The sequence below is a fragment of the Podarcis melisellensis genome (genome assembly GCF_964234715.1).
Source record: "Podarcis melisellensis genome assembly, chromosome: 5".
NCBI lineage: Eukaryota > Metazoa > Chordata > Lepidosauria > Squamata > Lacertidae > Podarcis > Podarcis melisellensis.
In genome coordinates, this window is record NC_138537.1 from 79,235,324 (window position 1) to 79,262,256 (window position 26,933).

At 41.3% G+C, this 26,933-nt stretch overlaps 1 protein-coding gene across 1 annotated transcript; it reads right to left on the reverse strand.

The window, feature by feature from the left end:
* Positions 1–18,316, reverse strand: LOC309370651 (uncharacterized protein). The gene is made up of 10 exons (XM_081912559.1): positions 18,196–18,316; positions 17,686–17,876; positions 16,315–16,425; positions 14,662–14,739; positions 12,511–12,876; positions 7,983–8,015; positions 6,751–6,852; positions 5,978–6,061; positions 1,211–1,288; positions 1–669 (listed from the first exon to the last, which is right to left on the reverse strand). The coding sequence occupies exons 2-10, from the start codon at positions 17,864–17,866 to the stop codon at positions 293–295; spliced, it is 1,410 nt and encodes a 469-aa protein (XP_081768685.1). The 5' UTR covers positions 17,867–17,876; positions 18,196–18,316; the 3' UTR covers positions 1–292.
* Between the last annotated feature and the right edge of the window lie 8,617 nt (positions 18,317–26,933).

Genomic DNA, 26,933 nt, shown 5'->3' on the forward strand with positions numbered 1-26,933 from the left:
TTCTAATTCTTAACTGATCATCCTATTTATTATCGCGTTTTCAGTTATGTCCCAGACATTCCAGTTCTGCATTTAAACAAAGCTGACATTGACTCAGTTAGTTTAGCTCATCCTCTCCACTCAGAAAACATAAAGGAAAGCAATGCATTATGCTTTTATTGATTTCCCTTTCTGAACACAGAAAAATCACAACTTATCGAGTTACATATCTGATTAGTTGCTATAACCCACCATTACATAGAACCTAAAAAGAACATCCAACACCCTTTATTAAGATCTGTGACAGTTCAGTTTAAAACTCGCAGACAGTGAGGCGGTACACATCGCACCGTTTATCATTCCAGGTGCCATCACTGTACATTTCAACACATTTTTCTGCCCCTTTCCCTGTGGGCTCATTTTCATACCAGTTTGTATAATTCAGGGACTCCCCGTTCAGGTACTGAAATTCCCCAGGAACATGCCCCTCAGTAATGCCCAGGTAAACATATGTGTTAAAAGATTTAACAAAGCTCATAATAGCATCATTTTCCTTCTTGTTCATTGGAGAAGCAATGGTGCCATGGGCTGCTTTGCAGATTCTTACTGAATTGTTAAAATCAGCCGTTTTTTCAGTGCTGGCAAACACTTTACTGCCAACTGTTACAATCTTTCCACTCAAAGCCAAGGCTGAAAAACAAAATGGAAGACCCGATTAGTCCTATTAGATGACAGGAGCGATCCAGCAGTAAATCACACTGTGCATGTTGAAGTTAACTCTTTATTACCAAGAACAGGATCTGCACAGGCTTGGCAGAGAGTCTGGTTTAACGAGCACAGGAACTGATTCTCAGTAGGTCTTGCCCTATGTATCAGTTACTAAGACTAAAGATTCCCACCTCCCAAAGCTGTCTTCCTCTCCAGAGTCCACCCCACCCTCCCAGCAATCAGAGACTGCATCTGCGTGCTTGTCTTTGCTCCTCCTGCTTCATGCCTCTTCTGGTTTTGGGAGACAAGGGAGAGAGGAGTTGGTTGCAGGAAGAGGGGACAATGCCCATGACTGTTCACCAGCCTGATTCATCTTTGCGTCTTGGCCTCCCTCCTCCATTCTCCTGCTTCAGTTTCTGCCTCTCATTCTGGACTCTCCTCTGCCACAGACTCTCCCAGCTCACTAAGCCCTGTCCCCCCTCACCTTATGGAAGGAAGCAATTATTTAAATAAAAAAAGGTACCTCTTTCTATTATGGTGATTCTGTATTTGATTTCCTTAAGGTCATCTTGCAGTTTAGGATCATCCGATGCAGACAGACCTGTGAACAGAAGTGACAATTATTAATTTATTTTGTTTTATCCGTTTGTATGGTACTTTGAAATTCACAAGACAAGATAACAGTTTTTCTTAACAGATGCCTCGAATAGGAATGGATTCTATAAAAGTAGTGTTAAAACATTAAAAATAAAAAGTGGACCAAGCATATTGGTTTTGTTTTTCATCTGAAATAAACACATTTTGCTGCAGTAAATGGACTTGTGATATATTTGTTATCCAGATTATGAACTGGGGAGAAATGTTTCTTATACATTGGAAAGATAATGCTGGTTTTGTCTGACTATCTATTCAGGCTGCATTCCTATGCATGCTTACCTAGGAGTAAGCCCTAATGAATATACTGGGATTTACAGTTCTGAGTAAACATGCCTAGTTTGCATTTGCCAATAAAACCCAGGAGTTTTCAGACTGCACACCTAGTATCTTTATCAGATCTTTTAAACACCAATGATGACAGAGGAGCTACTTTAAAAGACAGATTGCCCAACATAACTGTGATGCGTATTGCAGAGGGTTCTAGTATGGACTGCTACATTCATTCAGTTAATGTGGGGCCACATAGAGACCTCAGAAGTCTGTGACATGCCTTGCACACTCTGTGTAAGATGTCTGTCCTAGGATGTTCTCCAGAATCATTATGTAAGCACATCTTTGTTGTTGTTGGCATCCGACTGTCTCAGGAGACAATGGAAGAGTGTGTCTTCAGGGGCAAAATCTAACAATTGGAGAGTTACAGCACCTGCTGTGGCTGTAGAGACTGATAGGGGAGAGATATGTTTTATTGCTGGTGGGTCAAATGAAGGCGTCCATTTTTGCTGCTACTGGTACACTGTGGTGTTTCTTAACTCTCTGTGCTCCTCCTAGAATATATACTAATTTTGTACTCAAGGGCTGGGTTAGGGCAGCTATGGCAGCCAAAACAGGGTTACAGAGAACCAAGAGGTAATCATCAGTATATTTGGGTGTATCCCAAAGTTTGCAGATGTAGAAAATAATATATTTTGTGGGGGGGATGCCTGAGAGGTAACCCAGCCTCATAGCCTGATGTGGACTGAGCATGCTCAGTGGGCACAGAATGCCTCATGGCTCATGGATAGGGGAAACTGGGGAGTGTGGGGTTGGTGGGAGGGAATATCCTGAAATAAGGCATGGCTGACATTGCATACTGAACATAGAATCATAGAATTGTAGAGGTGGAAGGGACCATGAGCGTCATCTAGTCCAGCCCTGCAATGTAGGAATCTTTTGTCCAACGTGGGGCTCAGACGAATGGCCCTGAGATTTAGAGTCTCATGCTCTAGCAACTGAGGAGCACTCCACACTGCACCATCATCACTGATGATATTGATGATAATATAAATAACTTGTTCTCTGCAAATCCTCAGGGGTTCCTGAGAAGACAAATCGATTTGGAAAAAGAGGTTTCCTTGGTAGATAGTTTGAAAACTATTCTTCTCTATCAGTTCACTGATCAAAGGGGAAGCCTGGAGGGGATAGCAACCAGCTGATGGACTGAGATTTTAAAAGCAAAGAAGTGTTGTGTCTGGAGTGTTGACCTGATTCGGGCAGGAAAATTCATTTTGTTCAATTACTGTCAGCTTTGAACCCTGAATATTCTTGCGGAACGATTTTTGCAGAATGACTTTTGCAAGAGGATAGTTTGCAAGAGGATATGCTTCCCTCTAGTGGCCTGGCTATATATTATCGAGTCCAGTGGGAATTTGATGCTGAGAATATGCATTTGCACAGAACTAACGAACTTAGCTGGAATTACGTTTCTAGTTCATCAGCATTCTTGCAGGGGCAATGGTGCGTGTAGACTGTTTGATGACTTTGTATTTCACAGCAGGTTTATGGTTTCGCATTTATGGCCTTATTCATTGGGATTATATGTGTTTTTTCCCTATAGAGAGAGATTTTCGAAGTAACTTTCCCATACTCATTTAGCTTGGCTGTGATTCTCAAACTATCTCTGGAAACATTTGTTACATTTTCAGAGCACTAAACAGCTGAGCTGGAGGAGGTGAAGGTGCCCGTCAGCCCTGCCTGGCTCCCTGCTGGTGAGGAACACCCCAAGTCAGCCCTGAAACAAGCATTTTGGGGCAGGGAATGTAGCAACAGACCCAATCTGGGCATCTTCCCTGCTCCTTCTGCCCTGGTTTATGGGGCTGTGGATGTGGCGGTGCCTATGCCACTCCCTTAAGCCCAGCCACTTCCAGCCAGGGGTTTGGACCATAGCCTAAGGAACACTGTGTGGCTTAAGTGTGCTGAAGCCAAGGACAATTAAAAAAATAATGAATTTTATAAACTTCAACAGGACTGAAATGAGTTGAAAGATTAAGGAGTGCATCCACCAGAAGGTGAGAAAATGGGGAGAGGGTTTTGTGAGTGCAGAAAATAACGAATGAATAAAAGTGAAGGGGGGGGGACCCACATGTCAGTTCACACCAGGCCATAGTTTAGTGCTACGTTAGCAAGCTAGAAGAAGCACAAGTATTTATTTTATTTTTATCAAATTCATATACCACCCCACACCCACAGGTCTCATGTTCCTTGCTCTCTTATCTTTCCATGTGGCTGGGAGAAAGACTTCTGCAGCACTTAGGGCAGGGGTCAGCAAGGTTTATCTTGCCTGGGTCAGATCGGTCCCGCAGAGATCCCTCGATGGGCTGGATCGCACACGGGATTTTCGGCCCCACAGAAGTGAGTCCCTGTGCCACACTGCGTTGGTTTAGCGTAGCGTGAGAGCAGGAGGCTCAGTTCGGGGGCGGCTTGTGGGCCGGTCAAACAACCTCTGCGGGCCACTTTTGGCCCATGGGCCTTAGGTTGCTGACCCCTGAATTAGGCTGTATACAAAGCCACATATTTAAAGCATCCACCCACCCAGGTACAGTGCTTTTTTTCTAAAAAAATGTTTAGGGGTACTCTCATTTTCCTACCCATATTGAAATACTGCCCCTCAATGAGGCCAAACTTAGATTCACGAAATGTTTTGGGGTGTTCATACCCCTGCATCCACCCAGAAAAATGCACTGCCCAGGTATCCTGGGAATGGTAGTTTGTTAAGAGTGCTTTGAGTTGTAGCTCTGTGAGGGCCAAACAACATTTCCCAGGATCCTTTAGGGAGGGGAGATGTGCTTTGAATGTCCAGCAGCTGCCAAGGGGGTGGGCAAGGGGCTGAACTGTTGCTTTGCCTGAGGGTATAAAAGTTGTCTGTATCTGAGTGACGGGGGGCATTTTCTCATTTCTTCCTAAATGCACCCATGAATATTAATGGCTACCATCAAACCTCAATAACACAATGGAATATACATTTCATCACATCAGCTCGGACAGTTACTCCAAACACCAAACAAAGCACCATTAGCATAATAGCCAGGGTTCAAAATCATTGTTGTTAAATTCATGATTATTATAATTTTTTAAAATCTAGGACCATAAAATATTGCTAGCACTTGCATGAAACCTGAGTGGCTTGGACAATTGGCAAAGAAGAGAAGAGTTAGGATTTGATATCCCGCTTTATCACTACCCTAAGGAGTCTCAAAGCGGCTAACAATCTCCTTTCCCTTCCTCCCCCACAACAAACACTCTGTGAGGTGGGTGGGGCTGAGAGACTTCAGAGAAGTGTGACTAGCCCAAGGTCACCCAGCAGTTGCATGTGGAGGAGCAGGGAAGCAAACCCGGTTCACCAGATTACGAGACTACCACTCTTAACCACTACACCACACTGGCAAAGGACTGAAAATTGCAAAACTTGCATAAGTTCAATTACTGTGAAATTTTCCAACATCTCTAATCTCAACCTTAGACAAGCACAAAGATCCGAAACAGACTTTTGCCTCCATGCACATAGCAAATTTATTTTTATTTTCTTTCAGTTACAGTGGTACCTCGGGTTACATACGCTTCATGTTACATACACTTCAGGTTACAGACTCTGCTAACCCAGAAATATTACCTCAGGTTAAGAACTTTGCTTCTGGATGAAAACAGAAAGCGTGCTCCGGCAGTGCAGCAGCAGCAGGAGGAGGCCCCATTAGCCAAAGTGGTGCTTCAGGTTAAGAACAGTTTCGGGTTAAGTACGGACCTCCAGAATGAATTAAGTACTTAACCCGAGGTACCACTGTATATCCTGCCTTTATTCCACCATCACTGAAACCATTGCGGCATCCATGAGGTTGCCAAGTGGTCACCCATCCAAGCAGTGAGCAGACCTTGTCCTGCTTAGCTTCAGCAAGGTGGCAGCTCCAAGTATCTCCAAGCCTTATCCTAGGACTGGAAGAAGCACATGCTAGGGAGAGTAGGACCATGTCTGTTGGCTCCACCCTGGTTCCATACAGCCCGTCACTTCCACTCCAACATCCGAACATTTAGTATGACCTCTGAAAATGGGAGCCTACACACATAAACTGTCATGTCATTCATAAACTTGTGTGACTAGGATTTCCAGTCATATGAGAGACCAGGTGCATACAGTTTGTAGGTTTATCTTTTTAGACGTTGCACTAAATGTGCATATGTTGTGGAAAGAGCTGGTAGGACATACGATGCAAGAGACAGGGCCAAGTGGCACACAGTTCCTTGTTCAACCTCCACGCATGTAAAATCTACCTAAAGGCAAACACTTGGGCTAAAAAGCTATTTTAAAGATGATACCCATAGTCACCTGGTATCCCATGATCTCCCTTCTCGCCTTGTCTGCCCTTTAACCCTTGCGGTCCAGGGTGTCCAGGAGGACCTGGAGGACCTGCTGAAGTGAAAAATAGAAGGATGAAAACCTGGCACACATGTTAAAGACCGTCTGCATTTATTTCACATTCATCTTTAGAACTACTTAAAAGTTCCCCACAAATTAGAACTGGCCAAAATGCAACAAAGAAGGAATTCTCTTTTGAGGGGTTTCAAACATTTGCATTACAAGCACAACACCTTAAAGGTGATCTGCAGAAGCACACTAGAATCTTATCCCTCTGTATAATGTCAATTGCCTTTTGGTTAAAAAGAAAGTTTGTACATTTTGGAGAAATGCTGGGAAAGGATAAGCAGGTTACTTGTCTGTAGTATTTGGTTTGGCTCCACATCCATAACAGATGTGGATTAGTTTGTCCTGTAGGCAAACTCTGACTACAAGAATAGGATGCAGAAGCAATCTAGGGAAGCTGTTACCAGGGGAGCAGGGAGGGAATCCCAAAAAGCACAGGTCCAAATGGTACAGACCACGAGCTTTCCACATGGTTCAGATTCATGTGTCTTTTGATATGACCATGTAATCAATCAGTAACCTTCCGGTTTTACTCCATATAAAGCATGTATTTGGATTTTAAGAATGTGGAAATCATTTTCTCTTGAACATATTCTTGTTAAATTCAGTTGTGAAACGCAGACACTTAACATCCTCCTGCTCACATCTCCCAGGCCCTTGATTATATCCAAGCTTACCTATAAGTTGTGGACATGCTTCCTGAGCATCACCGGTTACAAGCAGAGCAGCCACTGCCACGAGGATATGAACCAACTGGGATGAAGGCATCCTTTTCAATCAGCTAAATGAAGTGGGGTGGGGGTGGGGAGAGAGATTTATCAGGTGTAGGTGCATCACAATAATTTTATTCTGTTATTTCCTTTTTCACCGTTTTGCTTCTGGATAGTGTGAATTGGGTAGGTTTGCCTTTAAACTGAATTGTATTCCCCCCCCATCTCTAGTTACAACAATATAAAATGACAATATTAAAATCAATGGGAAAAAATTACAATCAAAAAAATAACGTGGAACCATATCTATCTCTATCTATATCTATCTATCATCTATCTATCTATCTATCTATCTATCTATCTATCTATCTATCATCTATCATCTATCATCATCATCATCTATCTATCTATCATCATCATCTATATCTATCTATCTATCATCTATCTATCTATCTATCTATCTATCTATCTATCTATCTATCTATCTATCATCTATCTATGGCCAGGGAAGCTAAACAATGATGATGCTAGTCACAACTTTGTATTGTATTACTTTAGTGCCTTGAGAAGCCGGCCCAGCTTTGCTTGCTCCCACCCTTCATCTCCGACTCATTCTATTGAGTGTTATTGGCTGCTAGGTGACATGGAGTTCATAAAAGGCAAACCTAGCCACTGCCCCCAATGGAGCATGCACTTGTTATATGCTCTTGGTTCTGCTCATCTTTGTAAAATTTACATTAATAAACTAACTTCCTTGTGAGAATATGGTGGCACAACTCAGAAGTAAGTGCCCGTAAGGATCCATTTATTATGGTATTTTTCTTGAAGATGAATCGATGCCCTTCTCACCTGCAGCTGTTTTCTTTATATAGGATTTCTCTACTGATTGTTGTTATGATGCTCTTAGAGCTTTTAAAAACATTATATATAAATGCTTTCAAAAATAAATAGATATTCTCAATAAAATTTGATTGGAATGAATTGAAAGAAGAGGGAAAATCTAAAAGAGCACTCTAATTTTATTCATCTTTACCCAGAAGTAAATTTAACTGAGTCCAATGACCTTACTCCAAAGTAAGCATGCAACCTGAGAAATGTTAATGCTACACTAACAACACAATCCACATATATAAGAAATTTCATGAAGTTAAATGGGGCTTATATAAGATTTCAGCCTAAAACAGAGCAGTTTGACTTACCTTCTTCTTCCAACACCGAATACTGCAGAAGCGCTAAAAGGGTCCATTTATAGCATGTGTTATTTGATATATATGTTCATGTTAGATAGTGGTTGGCTTAACTTGATTTATCCCCCTCCATTTTATTTGCATAGTTGCTTCATTACATAAAAGACGGAATGGTCAACAGCCCCTATTGATTCCCTAACTTTTTGAAATAAGATCTAACATAAGGAGCAGGACAATGAACCTTTGAAAAATATTTCTGCTGAGGCTTGTTTGCAAAATATAGGGTTTCTATACAACTTAATATAATTAATAAATAATGATATAGCCAGTCTTATTTTCAGAGAGGGGGGAGGACAAATCATGACATAGTGCACATAAGCTACAAGCTGTTCTCAGTAGATCTCTATAAAAACACACAACCTTTGTATATATTATTTCCCCACATGATGTAGAATCTACACCTATGAAAAGGTTTTTAGTAATCTGACACACCTGACCTAGAACATTCAACACAGGGAGACATACAGCTCCTCTAGGTCAAACGCTCTGTTTTCCACCTTGACATTCAGACAATGTCAACCATTAACCCACCACCGTTATGTTCTTCTCTGGAATTAAGGGGTATTATACTATGTCCAACCGGGTTTTAGTTCAGACATGGCACAGACCTTGCCCCTAGACACACACACAAGCCATAACAAAAAAACTGACTTGGGAGATTTGCCACTCTTCCCAGTCAAAAACAAAAAAGTGTGTGTATAGGGGTAAGATTACAGAAACAGAAACATTTACAGTGGTACCTCGGGTTAAGTACTTAATTCGTTCTGGAGGTCCATTCTTAACCTGAAACTGTTCTTAACCTGAAGCACCACTTTAGCTAATGGGGCCTCCTGCTGCCGCCACGCCGCCGGAACCCAATTTCTGTTCTTATCCTGAAGCAAAGTTCTTAACCTGAAGCACTATTTCTGAAGCGTATGTAACCCGAGGTACCACTGTATATGAAGACCCTTTATCATATGTTACCGTTATCTGAAGGGAAGGTTCTTCCCTGTTTCCTAACTATGGCTAGGTAAGACTGGATGCATGAGAGAAAGAGCCAGCTCTGTGGCTGCATGCAGAAACAACAGTGGTACCTTAGGTTACAGATGCTTCAGGTTACAGACACTTCAGGTTACAGACTCCGCTAACCCAGAAATAGTACCTCGGGTTAAGAACTTTGCTTCAGGATGAGAACAGAAATCGTGCGGCAGCAGTGCAGCGGCAGCGGGAGGCCTCATTAGCTAAAGTGGTACCTCAGGTTAAGAACAGTTTCAGGTTAAGAACGGACCTCCGGAACAAATTAAGTTCTTAACCTGAGGTACCACTGTATGGGATTTTCTTCCAATGGATGCCCAATTGACTCTCTCTCTGCCTGTCTTCTGCCATCTTTGCATTTAAAGCAAGCTTTGAGTTTACATGCTTTGAAATGGTAGGTGTTGATCCTATAGATTTTAGTGGTTTTAAATGACTAAGACAATCTCTAGCATCTTTTAAATTGCTTTGTTAAGACAATGTACTTATATTTCAAATATTGATGTGAGCTGCTGCTTATAGATAGTGCCACCACAGCCTCCCACCATATAAGGAACAGTGGGATACAAATGTACACACACACACACACACACTCTAACACAAGCAAAAATATTTGTTATTTTAGGGCAGAGGGGAGGGGCTGCACCTCTCTTCTGAAATACTGCTTGATATAGTATTTTATTTTTTGTATATATAAATTTTTATTAAGTTTTTCTTTAACAAATAATTTTGACAGCCATGTTTACCAAGAGCCATCTTTGTGTGCCCTGGGGGCAGATGATTTGTATTAGCAATTTTTCGGCCAAAATGGTAAAGATCGACATCAGAACCAACTTCAGTGTCAGAATTCAGGCTGTGGAAGAAGCCAGCACTGTATGAGCAGCCCAGTGTTGTCATGGACCAAGCAACCATGACAAAAACCACAAACGCAAACTGAGAAAAGCAATGAACCCCATCCCTACTCCCAGGTAAACCATGTATAGGATTGCAGCCTCCACTTTTCAGCCCGTATCTGTTGGGATCTGGTTTCAGAAACAATTTTAGGTTACTCAGTTGAGTCATATGTGGCTAGGCAGAAAGCCCTCATATATAAGCTCTCCAAGTACAGAACTCTCTGTATTGAGGCACCTTGTAAACAAAGCTCTGCTCTCTCTACAGTGTGGAATTAAGCCTTTTACAAATAATGTCTCATAATAGAATTCCTCTCATTAAAAGCAACAGAACTTGGACAAGTTCCCAAGCACTCTTCAATGCAGCGAACATCCTGTTTCTCAAACATTCCACTGGAAATTATTCCTCTCGGCAAATACTGTTTACCGATTATACATGTAATATTTAATTAGCTTTTTCTAATGCGCAGACTTTGGAGGAGGGCCAGTCGGTTGGCTCAGATTTGTGGGTGGAAACAGCAGGCATGCTCTCTCTCCTCCTTCATATGTTCACTATTCATGTGTTCACTGAGTAGGGTCATGGGAGTCATGCATGCAGGAATTGTGATGCCCTTTAAAACCTCTGGCTGCCCACCTATGTCTCTGTTGTTCCTGAAGAGCCAAAAGGTCACTAATGCCCTGTTTACACATCAGAGTGGTATGGTTAACACATCTCCATAGCTGCTGCAACAGAACTCCAGGTGCACAGGGCTTTTTCTCAGCCGGAACTTTCTGGAACACTACAGAACTCAGTTCCGGTATCTCTCAGGTGGGCACCATTGCCATTCTAAGAGAACAAGGGTGGTGTTCATCATGAGTTTGGGCACCTCTTCTTCTAGAAAAATAGCACTGCAGGTACAGCAATAACATATCTTCAGCACGACTATTTACAATTGCTGAGACAGATGTATAGAAGGGCAAACTATTCCCCGTTAGAACACTTCATTTTTTTAATCCAAATTTTCCTGTCAGTTTTGTCTGTCTGTCTTCCATCCTTCCTCTCTTTCTCCCAAAGATGAAATGGAAACTTTCTGGCCTATAAAAGTCTCCTTAAAAAGAAAGTAAAAAAAGAAAGCAGCATATCTTCCCAAGGTAACGGGAAATCAAAATCTATTGCTGTTTTAGGTCGATACTAAAACAAGTGTCCCTGAAGAAATACTGAACTCAGATTGCTGGCTATGCAAGAAATATCCTGGTAGCATAAGCTGCTGCTTTGATTTTGCCAGGCAAGAATTAACATCAGCTCTTGGGGGGGTTCTTTCTTTGGTCTGTTTTTTTAATTTTTATTTTGAGTTGAAATAGTGTAAATAGAACAAAAAGGAGACTAATCATCACCATCATCAAAAGCACAGCAATATTTGATATATCAGGATGCAACATTCAACATTCTGAAGGAGCGAGCCCTCCAACATTTGCAGGCTGTTTAAAGGTTGTGCAGTGTAGTATAGTAGTCTCATCCTTGCTATTTCAATACATTTTATTAATGATTGACAGGCAAGTCCTCCAAGTACACCCTTCCTTCAGGCTAAGCTGTCCATTAACTGGCCATTGTAAACATAATGAAATACCATATTGGGTCACACATCTGCTGTTATCAGCTGCTACTGCAAACACTCATATGCACAAGTGCTAAAGAAGTGTGTTTAAACCCCTGCTCCCAATAGGCTCAGGGCTGGTTAATCCAAATAGCAGAATCACAGGAAAACAAGCTTTTCCTGGACTGCACCATCTCAGAATATTGGGGGTGGGGAGTCACATGACTGCTGCCCTTGTCCTTCCTCGCAATGGTGTAAGGTACCATTTCCTGACTGAGGGCTATTGTGACTGGAATTGGGAATCACTGTCATCACTCTCATAGTAGAATCAGAAAATTGCAGAGTTGGAAAGGATGCTGAGCCTCATCTAGTCCAACTCCCTGCAATGCAGGAAGCTCAACAAGGGGTTCCCGATTAAGTTTGAAACCATACAGACCCTGCTTAGCTTTGCAAATGTGATAGCAGTTTTATCCCTGCACCACTAGGATATTGACTAACTGAGAAGCATCAGAATCACACATGAGGAGAATTGTGGTTCATGTTCCATTATTCATTTGTCTAGTTGGATAAATATACCACGTCTTATATTTTCCTAAGTACCAATTAGATGTTTTATGAAATACTAGGAAATTATGCTGAGATCTATTTCTTTGTGACTGATGGTGGAGTATTGCCAGCTACACCTGTGCCTTGAAAGCCAAAAATTCATGCAAAAATCACGAAAGACAACAAACACATAACTTCACAATCATTTTCAATATATTTGAATATGCATTTGAACATCAATGATTCTACTTTGCTTTAGATCTAACAGATAAATCTTTTTTAAAAAAATAATTTAAATGTTCCTAAGCATGGAAATCCTAATTTTCTTGATTCTATGTGGCAGATGTGGGTAAAAAAATAAATCTGATTTTTATTTGCAGAACCACAATTCCCAGAAGCCAAGGCAGTTTTGTTGGTTTAGGATTGTAATGTAGATGGAGGAATCTGACTAGAATTCACAGACAGTGAGACGATACTGGTTACATTTTTTGTCATTCCAGGATCCATCCGTTTGCATCTCAACACAGTTTTCAGCTCCCTTGCCATTTGGTTCATATCGACGCCAGTTTGTATAATTGACAGCCATTCCATCTAAATATTCAAATTCTCTCGGAATAGGGCTCTCCTTAATTCCCAGGTAGGCATATTGGTTTTTCTCTTTCACAATCTCCAAAATAGCATCATTCTCCTTTTCATTCATGGGTTTTGCAACAGAACCCCCAGAATTCTGGCATGTTTGAAGTATGGTTTCGAAATCAACTACCTTTGCATTGGTGGCAAATATTTTATGTCCTGCTTTGTTTATCATTCCTTTGAGAAGAAGCACTGCAGCAGAGAAGAAAAATCATGGTTATCCATTTTGTATTATATTGCAACAAAAATTGATGCATGCAAGCCACTGCTACATTTTATAGCATCAAGTGAAGAACATGCATGTATAAACTAGGAATGGGTAAATCAATCTTTCTCCATATTACTTTTTTGTGTGTCGTCCCAATCTCACATCATCCACATTACTGTGCATTTCCATTTTTTCTAAAAAATATATAAATGCACAAAATGTGCATTTAAATACATTTTAAAATCTATATTTAAAAATGCTTTCTTTCTCTGAATGCAAATTGAGGGAGGATGTCCTGAAGCCCCGTAGAAAGCACCAGATCTCCCTTTGTAAAGATGGACAGAGCACCAACCTCAAAGAGCAAGGTTCGATGTCAGAGTCCTCATTTCTGCTACTGCAGAAACTCCCATGGCCCTTACTCTATGAACATCAGAGCACCAGTATCAATACAGCCAAAAGGGGCCAAAAAGAAGACTTGGATCTGAGGAACCAAATGCTTTCTCAGTCGCCTGACTTGCCCCCAAACCAGAAAGAAAGCTACACCAACCCAGGCAATGGTGTAGTGATGGGGCGGGTGGGGGGCAGGGGGCAAGACTTGGAGAAGGCAGAAGAAGTGCAAGATCACTCCTGGCTCAGTGAGAGCCCAACTGGCATTGAATGTTGTAGATCAACCCCCTTCAGTGCTCCGCTCCTCCCCAGTGACTTACGTTTGCAGCCTAGATGTATTTTAACTCAAAATAGACATTAAAACGAACAAACTGATTTCCGTATGATTATTTTTGAGCCAAATACTGTGTTGACATATTAGGGAAGTGCAAAAGCAGGTGGGTAGCTAGGTTCTGATCTGCATGTAAATCCGAAAAGTGTGGCTCAGTCCACTTCCTAAAACCAGCTCTCATATTATTGCAGGAGTTTTTTGAGGGGAGGGTATAACAATCTTCAGCTATAATAATAATAATAATAATAATAATAATAATAATAATAATAATAATAATAATAATAATAATATAATAATAATAGTTTGGCTGGGTTTCCCCAGCCACTCTGGGCGACTTCCAAGAAAAGATTAAAAGTACATCAAAACATCAGTCATTAAAACTTCCCTAAACAGGGCTGCCTTCAGATGTCTTCTAAATGTCTGATAGTTGTTTATTTCTTTGACATTTGATGGGAGGGCGTTCCATAGAGTGGGTGCCACTACTGAGAAGGCCCTCTGCCTAGTTCCCTGTAACTTTGCTTCTTGCAGAGAGGGAAAAACCAGAAGGCCCTCAGCGCTGGATCCCAGTGACTGGGCTGAATGAAAGGGGTGGAGACGCTCTTCAGGAGCCGAGGCCATTTAGGGCTTTAAAGGTCAGCACCAACACTTTGAATTGTGCTCGGAAACGTACTGGGAGCCAATGTAGGTCTTTCAAGACCAGTGTTATGTGAAATTTTGATTGATGATAGGCAATAGAATTTCTCTCTCCCTACCCCCTTGCCAAGATAGTTTGAAAGAGGGATTGCTCCTTCTGGTGTGGACGCTCACCTTATGTTCACATTTGGTAAACAGGGTGGGTTTTATTTGTTTGTTTGTTCTTTTAGAGACAGCAGAGAGAGAAAAATAAATAAATGTGTGAATGCAATAGGGAAGTGAGCTTCTCTCAAACCACTTTTAACTCTCTTGAAGCTGTCACTTGAAGTTACACAAAAGAAAATATGTCAGGATCTCCCGTGTTATTCTTAACATTGGTTTTCAGCAGTATTAGGAAGGGTGAAAACAAAGAGATTACCTCCTTCAAGCCTCAATATTTTTTGATTCAGACTTCTGAGGACTTCCTGTACTTCTGGATCAAGAGAAGCAGGACGGCCTGCCAATTAAAATAAGAAGAAAAAACTGAGTTGAGCTGAGCTTCATTGGCCACAGCAAATCCAGTGTTCTTGCTGTAAATCATTTTTGAAGGACATGTGTTTCATTTTCAGCAAGGAATAATTCAGCCCATTTGTTGATCTTGAATTTATCAACGACCACCGAAAAATCCCTTCTGGAATAAGATTTATTCCTAGCATACCAAAGACAGAAATCTCCCTTTCACCATTTAGTTTTAAGCTAGAGAATAAAAACCTATAAAACGGTTAATGCATTTTATTTTGTCCAATGATAGGTAAGTCAATGAATTGAACACAAATGGGAGTGTAATATCTGTAGCAGGTATCCTACATGAATTCTAATCCATTTTCAAAGTCATTGTTTCCAAACAAGGCTAATCTAATTGTGGTGCATTCTATGCACTACTCATTTCTTTCTTTCTTTTAAGTCCTAAATTAGCTGCCTATTGATAAAATATATACATGAGGGTGGAGCTAACTCAATCAAAAGTAATTCCAAGCAAAGCATGAACCTTTCAAAAGGACTTTGGGGTAAATCTTATATGATCAATCAGTTTGGTATCATTTTGAAAATCAGCCTCTGAAGCATGATACATAAGGCATATGCTTAACCTCAAGAGACATTGTACCAAAGTGCAATTGACAAATTAATCTGTATCTGTCTGTGCAGTGAGCCAGATATTTTACCTAACAGAGTGAAAGCCCTTGTCTGCACTGTGTTTACTCGATCTTGTAGATGTCCTAGGCACAGACCAGCCTTTGTACAAGGCCATACAGGGATGAAGAGGCTTATGCCCTTATCTTTATAATAGCATGAATTGTGTTTTATTATGCTTGGGGTATTCATTTATCTGAGTCGATTCAACATTAGCTTTGACGCAATTAGGGATGGTTTCAATTTTGGTTCCTCTCAGTTTCTGATTTTTCCAAACTCAGTTTCAGTTCTGCACATTTTTTACATCAGTTTGTAATTTATTTATCTTTTTTTTTAAAAAAAAAATCCTCACAAAAATCCACCAGGATTTTGGTGCAAATTTATCCTAAGATATGAATTGTGTCTGTATATGGATTGCCTAATATACACATCTTTGTGAAGCAATTTCTAATATAATGCATATTTGCAAGCATATTCACGAATATATGCACCTTTATATACACTTTACCCTAATATATGCATTTGGTACACAGTACGTTACTTGGCTAGACTTATATTACAAATTTCGGGGAAGAGTGAATGTCAGTTCACATGTTATAATGTGAAATGGATCAAATTTCTTCCTCATCCCCAAAAGTAATTAATAATTGTATCGCCTAAGTGTACAGGGAAACTTGTCACAACAGTTTTCCTGGCTCTCTATTATATTATATTATATTATATTATATTATATTATATTATATTATATTATATTATATTATATTATATTATTATATTATATTATATTACAGTATATTATATTATATTATATTATTATAGTATTGTATTGTATTATTATATTATATTATATTATATTATATTATATTATATTATATTATTAGGTTATGCAATTCCTTTTTACCTTCTGGGCCTCTCTCTCCCTTTTCTCCTTGTTCACCTCTTGGCCCTGGTGGACCAGGAAGTCCATCTCTTCCAGTAGCACCCGGCAGACCATTAGGAGGGCCCATTGGACCTAGAAGGAAACACAAGAACAAAGATATGCAAGGCACTCCTCAATGGTACACTATAGAAGGGGAGACTAAATAATAATTTCAAGGTTGCAGGTGCCCTTCAAGGAAGCAGATTGCATTACAGTCTGCGTAACTCAATACCATAGTCCAATCTCCTTGGAATGATGACTCGGAAACCAAAAACTTACTATAGTATCTCTTGTCCCTGAAGATATAAAAACCTTATTTCATGGGCAATGAAATATGATGACACATCAGCTAACCTTTTTAGTGTGTGCGCACAAATCACTGAATACCTCTTAGCTGCTCACTGAATATTTTGATCACATAAAAAAGGAACAATTTAGTTATTCTTTCTTTCCCAAAGTATTTTTTTGGAAAGATTCAGGAAATCACCCTTCCAGTACAAAAGTCGAACCAAACTAAGAAATCTCCTTTCTTGAATGCATTGCCTGATAATTCACACAATTAACATTTTTTTATTTGCCCGATACATTGAATTACCCAATCCAATTTTGTTTATGACCAAGCATAAGGAGAGACATGAAGACAGTCTTCAAATATCGGAAGCGCTACCACACAGAAGATGGGGTAGGCTTATTCTCTGTCCTAAAACATTAGGAGAAATGAAATACTAGGAGACACTTCCAAACGGCAGTGCAACAATCTGCCTTGGGAGGTAGTGGGTCTCCTTCACTGAATGTATTTGAGCAGAGGGTGCTGGACAGCCATCGGTCAGAGATGTTGCAGTTGTGTCCTGCAAACCTGTGGTGAGTCAGTTTTCAATTCTTTTTGGTGGGTCACAAGTTATGCATACCTAATCTGAACATTACTAGAGACCAGTGGGACCATAGTTTCTTGAAAACACCATGACTTTAGCTTTCTTGTAATTCACAGCCAGCTGTTCTCTTTGGCAGTATCCTGAGAATGCCATCATCAATCTTTTTAGTCCTACTTTATATGGAAAGGAGCTCTCATCATCAAATTGATGAGTGTGTGTGTGTGTGTGTGTGTGTGATCCTTAATTGTCCCTGATCCCCACTCCAGTTTTACCCAAACCATGTTCCCTCCCCATAGCTCTCTGAAAACTGTAATTAAGGGGGATATCACAACAAGTAAAGGAGCTGTCCTTTTTTGACACTCTGCTATTTGAACACTGATATGAATTGGTCTACAATCAGGTGTCTGTAAGATGCAATACTAGTTCATTACCAGCAATTTTTAATACTAGGCTTTGTATTCTAATAGCAACAAGTTGATACCTGGTGGTCCTGGGTCGCCTTTCATCCCATCACGCCCATCTCTCCCAGGCACCCCACTTGACCCCGGAGTCCCTGGGATGCCTGGAACTCCTGCACATTTGTCTCCTGCCTGTCCAAGACACGGAAGAGCAAAAACAGCGACTACTACTGCCGCATGAAGGAACTGGGACAAGACTTTCATTTCTGACCAGCTGTAAAAAAAGAGAGCATACATTTAAAATAGCACAGCATTTCTCTCAGAATGAGCTCAGTCATAATATTCATTAAAAAAAATAGTCAAAGCCGTTAGTTCTAAACTGTGAAACTTCAAATGTTAAATAATTTTTGTTTCGCTCATTCAAGGTGTCTCCCCCCCCCATACTGCTCATCTCGAACAAAGACAGACGAAGGTCAATATTACAAAAGGAAATAATGACGATACAAGATGTTGCGATGAAATATTTCCAAATGGTGATGATGATGTTTCAGCCAGTAATCTTGGCCACTAAATGCTAACTGAAGTCAACTTACCCTTGTGTTTCACCTGGATAGGAAAGAAGGTTTCAGACCATGCAATTTATACAGTGCAGCTGCATGGCTGGTTTCATACTCAAGTAGAAATTTGATATACACTTGTGGACGTAGATGGAAGTTTGGTAAGGGTGGGTTTGAAGGAGTCCTTGTTTTATTAATGCACTCCATTTGCTTGGTAAATACTTCAGATAGTATGAAGGACCCAGTGATGACATTTCCCTTGAAAACAGGAGTGGGAAACATCTAAAGATTTGTTTAGCAAAACGTGGAGGAAAATCTGCAGGAATAATGAGGATGATTCCAAAGAAACGAAACCTCAATAAAAAGATATAAAGATTTACGCATTGAGGGAGGGTGAACGCCATTCAAAAAATTGAAGGACTTACATGAAACTCAGTCTCTTTACAGTTAACACATCATGCTTTTCATCCTTTGGAACTAGTTTCCTGCAACACACTGCAGGAACATGGAGTGAAGGACCCTGTCCTGATGTTCTACAGGGGAGGTAACCTTAACATAAGGGTTTGTCAAACATATAGAAGAGATTCCACAAAAGAGACCCCTGACCATTAGGTCCAGTCGTGGCCAACTCTGGGGTTGCGGCACTCATCTCACTTTATTGGCTGAGGGAGCCAGCGTACAGCTTACAGGTCAAGTGACCAGCATGACTAAACCGTTTCTGGCGAACCAGAGCAGCGCACAGAAATACTGTTTACCTTCCCGCCAGAGCGGTACCTATTTATCTACATGCACTTTGACATGCTTTTGAACTGCTAGGTTGGGAGGAGCTGGGACCAAGCAACGGGAGCTCACCCCGTTGCGGGGATTCGAACCACCAACTTTCTGATCGGCAAGTTCTAGGCTCTGTGGTTTAACCCACAGTGCCACCCGTGTTCCTTATTCAAAGGATACAAGTGGTTTAAAAGAGACAAGAGAAGAAAGTTAAAGTTTCATTGACAGATTAGAAATTAACAATTCACTGGGTCTAGGTGGAGTCCACCGAAAACATCTTTTGGAACTCAAATGTGAAATTTCCAATCATCTAACAAAAATATGGAACATATCCCTCATGTTGGCCTTTGTACCCTAGGACTTGAAAGTGGCCAATGTACTGATTTAAAAAGGGAGTAAGGCGAGAGCCAGGAAATTTCAGGCCAGTTAGCTTAATATCAGTTCCAGGTAAATTGGTGGAAAATATTATTAAAGATAAAATTATCAATCATATAGAAGAATAAGTCCCGCTGATAAGAAATCAGCATGGCTTCTGCAAAGGTTCCCCTTGCCTTGCTAAAGGTTGAGATTGTCAGCAAGTGTACAGATAATGATCCAGATGACATGATGCATTTCAATTTTTGGAAAGTTTTAACATGGTTCTTCACCAAAAGTTATTGAGTAAATGTGATAGCTATGGGGTAAAAGAAAGGGTCCCCTTATGGCTGACAAATGGTTGAAAATAAATGGATGGATGTCACAGTGAGCTAGCTCCTTCAAGGATCTTTCCTGGGATTAATGTTTTTTGACTGTTCATAAATGACCTAGAGTTGGGGTGAGCAATGAGGTGCCCAGTTTTGCCCCTCTCCCCACCTGCCATTTACCTTGTATGGAAAGCTTGATTGTAAAATGCAAAAAAACAACAACAGATATTTGGAGACTCCCTTTCTGTTGGCATTTACTGACTCCCTCGGGAATTAGACTTTAGTGGTAGCCTAATTCATTTTGGGTGACTTTGGATAAATCTTGGGCAAAATCTGAATTGCCCCAAAGCAATACTCTTTGATTCTGACTTCCTCTTGCCTACTAGTTAGTTATTTGAAAGATTTAGTGTAAGCAATCTCAAGGTGGCCTTTGGTCTGATCTGGTAGGCATCTTCTGATATACTTTAGCAGCTCCCATAATGCTCCAGTCAGAAATAAATCGGGCTATTTGTGGTCCTCAGGACAAGTGGATTAACATGATGGTTATGGGAATCCAAAGGGGTCAGTTTTGTACTGACTTCTGTATCTACACATCTTTCCCTGTGGAAATTAGTGTTACCATGTGCCACAAAGGGCAATTAACATTTAAAAATGTCTCACATATGGAGAAGACATAAAGTTCAAGTGTGCCATCAGTTTTCTGGGAAACAATACTCTCAACTTGACTGTGAACAAAAAGGACACAGTGTTCACTGTGTACTGCTCTTGATGATTCACGCAGAAAGAGGACACTGCTGGCTGACCTTTAGCTATTGAGGCTGTCGAAGCTCACGTTCTCCTAGCAGAGAAGGTTGAATGGAACGCAGAAAATGCATTTATATCTCAGAATCCTCCCTGGCTGTGTTCTTCTGAAACCACTTTGTGAGTTGCAAAATGGGAGTACATTTATAAAAGGGAAGAGAGCAGCAGAAGAAACTCAAGTGTCCTTGTTAGAAGTACTCATGCGGCCCAAGAAGAGCCAAACAGTTAGAAACAAATAAAAACCTGCTTTGCACACAACATGGGGAAGATCTTGAGATGCAGCTACATCTCATTCTTATTTCTCTCAACGCACAGTGAAAGCAGAACCACCTTTCTGGAGAGATGGAGCTGCTCTGGAAGCAGCCACACTGCTGTTCAGTTCAAGCTACCTGTTCCTCTCCCGCAATGCTGTTTCATGAATAGCGCTAACTGGCTGGGCCCTGTGATACTATGATATCTCCTTTTGCCTCTGAATCCCTGGAATGTGAACCTCTGATAACATGCTGGGCATTCTCACCAGCTGTCACAGAAGCAGATTTAGGGCAGTGAGAGGGATGCAGCCACATTGGGCGTGCAGCTGAGGAGGGCACTTTCTCAAAGCCCAGTAAATGTTTGGCTTCCCTGGCTACAGGAAGGAGACATGAGGGCTCTGACAGGCTCCTCTTGTCTCCTTCCCAAAACCAGGAAAACACACACACACACAAACACACACACACACACACTTTCTATTGTTTTTCTTTTTTCAAAAACATGAAATATAACAACCTTTCAAATGCATATCAAATACTTTTGCTCCACCAAGCATGTGACTTCCTTCCTTCCCTTCAACTGGTTTTCCCATTTCTAATAAATTGTATGCGCATTTCAACTGCCAGTTTCGGTCCTTCAATATATATCAATTCCCTTTTTGTCCATGGTCAGATACTATTTTTTACATTACGTTACAAGATTTTTTTCAGTCCTGCTAGTGTCTTCACATTTTTGCAATAATCTTTCAAATACTTAATAAATTTACTCCAATCTCTTTGGAATTTCTGGTCGCCTTGGTTCCGGATCCTAATAGGCAGTTTGACTAACTCTGCATAGTCCATCATCTTTATTAGCCATTCCTCAATTGTTGGTAATTCTTTTGTCTTCCACCTTTGGGCTAACAAAGTTCTTGCTGCCATTGTGGCATACATAAATAATCTTTAGTCTACTTTTGCAATGTCTTCTCCCATCAGCCCAAGCAGAAATGCTTCAAGTTTTTTGGGAAAGTATATTTTAACATCTTTTTTTTAGTTCATTGTAGATCAATTCCCAAAATGCTTTTACATTGTCACAAGTCCACCACATAAAACCAGGAAAACACCGGGTTTGGGGAAGGGGGGCTCTAGGACCCTGCCAGAGCCCGAATCTTCCTTCCCAAAGCCCATTTTGAGCCAGGCAGAAGGCTAGGGTGCAGTCTTTCTGAGAGAAGGGAAAGCATAGCCTTCCCACTAGATAACTACCCAAGGTGAAGTCTGAACATTTTTCAGATGTACTGTTGTTTGCTTCAGGAGGGGGTGAGGGCAAGCTCTGTGAACCCCTTTCTTTTCTGCAGCACAGCTGACCCGCTCCATGAGGTGAACAGGGAATACTCTGTAGATGAGATATCCATGTTAAAATAAATATCATTCTGCTCTACCTGTTCATGTAACAAAAAAACAGTATGTTAAATAAGATATCATTTTCAATTTAACAATGATGCTCAATTTCTTCACTATGCCTTTTCTTCCATTATCAGATCATTTTTGAATAATAATCCATCTTTTTGACTAACTGGCTATTATTAGTTGCCTTGTTCTAACGCCTGGGGGTCCCTATAATGGATATGTTCTTGCAGTCTGTGTAATTCATAATTCTGCCTTCCAGGCTTTAATATAATCTGCTAATTGAAAGAAAGTTTTCACAGAAGAATGATATTAGTCCATTGGTGCAAACCGGCTTTGTTTTTAGGCTTGTTTTTTTAATGGATGAGAATATTGAAAGAACTTTGATAAGGTGGGTGATTTTAGATAGAGTCATCCCCTCTATTTCCAAAGTTCAGAGGATGGTCCTGGTGTACCCAGAGGGCACCATACATGCTGCCTGAGGGAGATATGAGCAGACTGAGAGTACTCAATGGTCATTCACTCAATGGTGCAGAAAATATTTAGGGGGGAAACCCGTAAAGGGCTGTGGGGGGGGCAACTCTCAAAACAGCCCAGTTAGAGAGCTGAGCATGCCAACTGATTGCTGTTGGGGAAATGGAAGACTCTGGAGAGGAGAGATGTTGTACAGGCGTCTCCTCACTTATGTGGGGGTTACATTCCCAGGTACCATGTGTATATGTGAAATAGTGTATAGTGAAGAACACCATCTAAAAAGCCTGTAAACACCCTCTAAACCTCTGGAAACCCTTGAAAAATCCTTAAAAAACCCCAACCAGCAGCACTTACCGGATTGGCATGAATGGTGGCAGTGGTGGCTCTCAGTCTTCCTCATCGCTGGAGGACAGTGTGGAAACGACAAGGGGGTGATGCAAAGGCTCATGGGATTGCAGTTGCAAAGGCTCCTGGGATTGCTAACCATTAGGGTTTTTGTGCCATTTTTGCAGTTTTCCTGCTCTTTGGGGGTATCTTTTCCCCACTTTTTGCACTTTATATTGATTAGTTTAATTAGTTCATGGCACCCTGTCTACACAGTCGTGTGCGAGTCAAATGCATGCAAGTGGAGAGATGCCTGTATTGTGAAAGAGGGCGTGGGCTGAATGACTTGAACACACGGACAGCAAAAGGAGCACTCCACCCTGCAACATTATGTTGCAGGTCCCCCTTGTCCTGCCCAGTGGCGGAGCAAGCCAATTGGGCACCTGGGGCAATGCGTGTGCCCTGCGCCCAGGGGTGGAGCCATCTGGGGCAGGATGCTCCACAGGGCCTCCAAGGAGTCTGCCTGCCTCCTCCCACTCAGCCACCCTACAGTTGAGGGGGAGGCGGTGGGCGGACCGTTTGGGGCAGCATGGAGCCTGCGGGTGCCCAAGCCACCTCATTGCTCCCAGGAGGAATGCGTGGCTCGGGTGCGCTGCAGGCCCTGCAGTGAGTGCCTCCTGGCATTTTGTCACCCCCTCAGTGGTGACACCTGGGATGGCCCACCCCCACTGCCCCCCTTCCTCTGCCCCTGGTCCTGTCTCTATGTCCCATATGCTTTTCAGGACTGATACATTTGCTGTAAGTCAGTGGTGGTTTTTGCTGTGCACTTCGTAAGTTTTAGATGGCCGTAAGCCTGGAAGGATGAATCTTTCCAATGGATATAGAATGAGGGTACTATGGTGCTTACCAAACATTAGATCTCATCTCTTAAGCAGTGGGTTTTGCTGACTAGTGTTTAGGCAAGCAACTGTCTGTCAGCACATAAGAGGCCTATGACGAACATCAGACAGGCTCCACCTCTCCAGGATCGCCTACTCAAGGAGCACTATGGCTCTAGCCCCACCTGGATCCCTTTAACAAAGAGCACAATGCAGATTTGATGGATTGTTTGGGCAAATCCTTAAACCATACTGTGAGGATTATGGCAATTTCCCATTTCCTGGTTGTAACTAGCAATATAGAAAAAACAGCTTTTTGAATTTTCATAATCACTCAAGAAATGACAGCTCTTCAAGCTTGCCTATGGCTCTTTGCTCATCTTTATCTGAGATACACACTGAAGCACCACACACACACACACACACACACACACACACACAACTCTTTTGAAAAGCTAACTAATCAGAACTCCTGCAAGAGTTCCATTAGCACCATATGAACAGGCTCAGATTAGTGCTAATACAACAAATGTATAATTAAATGCGAAATTAAATGACCAGCAGGGACTTTCCAGAAAGCCTAACAGCTTGGAAGAGTAAGCAACATCCAGCCTTTGTGTTATTTATGTTGCATTTAAAGAAAAGAAAAGAACAAGAGCTGTTCGTTCAGGCAGCAAAGTGTTCAGTACACATCTGAGTCATGCTGATAGCATTTTCCGAGAAGTAGCACATCATGAAGCGAATCAGGTGCCCTCTATTATCCCCTCTCCGAGATGCTTTGGCACCTTCTGAAAAGAACAGCTTGCCAACAATGAGCAATTAGCAGTTTCGCCACTTTTGATTATATTTCTCTTTATAAAGAAACCAGACAACTTACAGGAAGTTGCTGTAAGGCACCTGAAGTTTGATGTGCACCCCCCCACCAGACGCCTTTGCAGCACATGGTCCATGCTCATTATGTTGCTCGCCTTCTGGATTGCAAAATTCAGAATGGTGATGTTTAGAAGCGAGGGGGCTGTGTGGGAGGCAGGCAAGAGTGGGTTTTTCTCAGGGTGGGAGGCAGAGGAAAGAGGGAAACTTCCCAGATGCAAGCTGGGGAGATTCACTTATTTGTATGTGGACAGAAGATTATGGTATAATTAGAATAGAGGTGTGTGTGTGTTTTATTATTTCTGTTGTCTTTCTTCTCTCTTTTCTTTATTCCTTTGCCTTCCTCTCTTTTCTTTTGTTATTTCTCCTTCGTTCTTTCCTTTTTATTTCCTTTGTTCTAGATATAATTTTATCGTATTGTGAAAACTTTAATTAAGAAAAATTATGCGATGGATTGCAAAATTCACAAGGAAAGACAAAATTACGCTCACATGTTCCCCATGTGAGCTCTTCACTGGGGAAGCAACCTATGAAATGATATAATGCATTAGAAAGTTAAATGACTGTGATGTTCTTTATATAAATGGAGCTTGCCATTCAAAAACCATGAAAGCAAAAGCAAGCAAACAAAAACAAAACTGATTTAACAAGGAACAACAAAAGCAGGGTCACCGGTGAGGGGTGTGTGTGGAAAGACTAGTGAGGTTGATCACAACCTCCCCAGGTCATCTGATCATATAGAGATCAGGCTTCTATCCCTTGCTAAATAGAGGATTTCAGATATAAATGAAGAGTGTGTGAATTTGACTGTGTGAACTTCACCCTTCCCTGCCCAACGGGCAGGGATCAGCATGTACAGTATATCCATTTTAACAACGGTGAAATCCAGCCAATCAGTGCTTCTGGAAGTGACACAGGGTGCAGGATTAACCCCCCTCCCCAGCTTCCCCATCAAACAACTTCTTCTTTTCAGGACTATGCTTACATAGCTATGGCTGCCCTGCAAACACTCTACTGCAGGGGTCAGCAAACTTTTTCAGCAGAGGACCGGTCCACTGTCCCTTAGAACTTGTGGAGGGCCGGACTATATTTTGGAGAGAAAAAATGAACGAATTCCTATGCCCCACAAATAACCCAGAGATGCATTTTAAATAAAAGGACACATTCTACTCATGTAAAAACATGCTGATTCCCGGCTGGATTTAGAAGGCGATTGGGCCGGATCCGGCCCCCAGGCCTTGTTTGCCTACCCATGCTCCACTGGATCAGAGAATGTTCAGACTGTCCCCACAGAAAGAACATGGACATGGACACATAGAGGTTCTGCATAAGCATGCAATGTGTCCTTTAAAAATAAAGAAATAGTAGTTCACCATGATGTTGTTCAAATGTATTTATTTAGCACAGCTTGTCTTTAGATAGCTTTGTAGATGGCTGCCTGGAAGAATGCTGAAAACAACCCAGCCGCATGGACAATGCCTGAACGCACGAGTCTTTTCCTATACAATCAACATCACTGCTCCCAGCACAGTGACAATTTTGTGAGAATCAATCAACCCTGGACCATTTGGTTGTGCCATTTAAACATTCTCCCAGGCATGCAGGAGCTGCCCACATATAAAGACTTTCACACAGTGCTGGGAGTATGTTCAATTGGCATTGAGTGTTAAAAAGAAATTGGCTTAATCTGAGCAGCAATATCTTCTCATGCTAATGTAGTAATAAAACAGGCTGATGAGGATTGGCCTAAAGGGATTATGGGTAGATATGTTTATGAGACAGAGGTACTGAAATAAATTGAAGATAGTACTTCCGATATTTCTAGAGCATTCCACCAAAATGAATAGGGTTTGAATTCACACACTTACACATTTAAGTCAAACTGTGACAGGCTACAAATTACCCTACTTTGAATTTTCTCCTTGTTAACAATTCTTGAGTTAATCTGTTCTTTTAAGTTCTGTACAAGTTCCTTCTTCACATGATTATGAATGCTGGACAAGTGGTGAGAGTTATGCAGGCCATACCTTTTGTCAGGCAAATTGTTTAGAGGTGCAGTGAACATCTCTTTATGGGAACGAATTGTTGGAAGATTGTCCAAATTGTGAAACTCATTCACATTTGATCTAGGCAATTTCCATTCTAGACAATTCCAGAACTGAGATGGGGAAATGACTCATCTGCCCCTCCAGCTGAAGGAGGGACCAAATTAGATTTGTTTATGAAGAGAACTATAGGAATGATTTGGAAACAGAGAGTGAGAGACGCAGAGAGGAGCCAGGAGCTGCAAGCTGAAAGACCTCTTTGGTTTGTAGGTATTCCTAGAGAGATATAATCCTTCC

Coding starts and splice junctions, on each gene's coding strand:
- LOC309370651 (XM_081912559.1), bottom strand. CDS start 17,866: ATGAAAGTCTTGTCCCAGTTCCTTCATGCGGCAGTAGTAGTCGCTGTT. Junction 12,877..14,661: donor AATATTGAGGCTTGAAGGAG/GTAATCTCTTTG, acceptor TCTCTGCTGCAG/TGCTTCTTCTCAAAGGAATG. Junction 8,016..12,510: donor CCAGTATCGTCTCACTGTCT/GTGAATTCTAGT, acceptor GGACCCTTTTAG/CGCTTCTGCAGTATTCGGTG.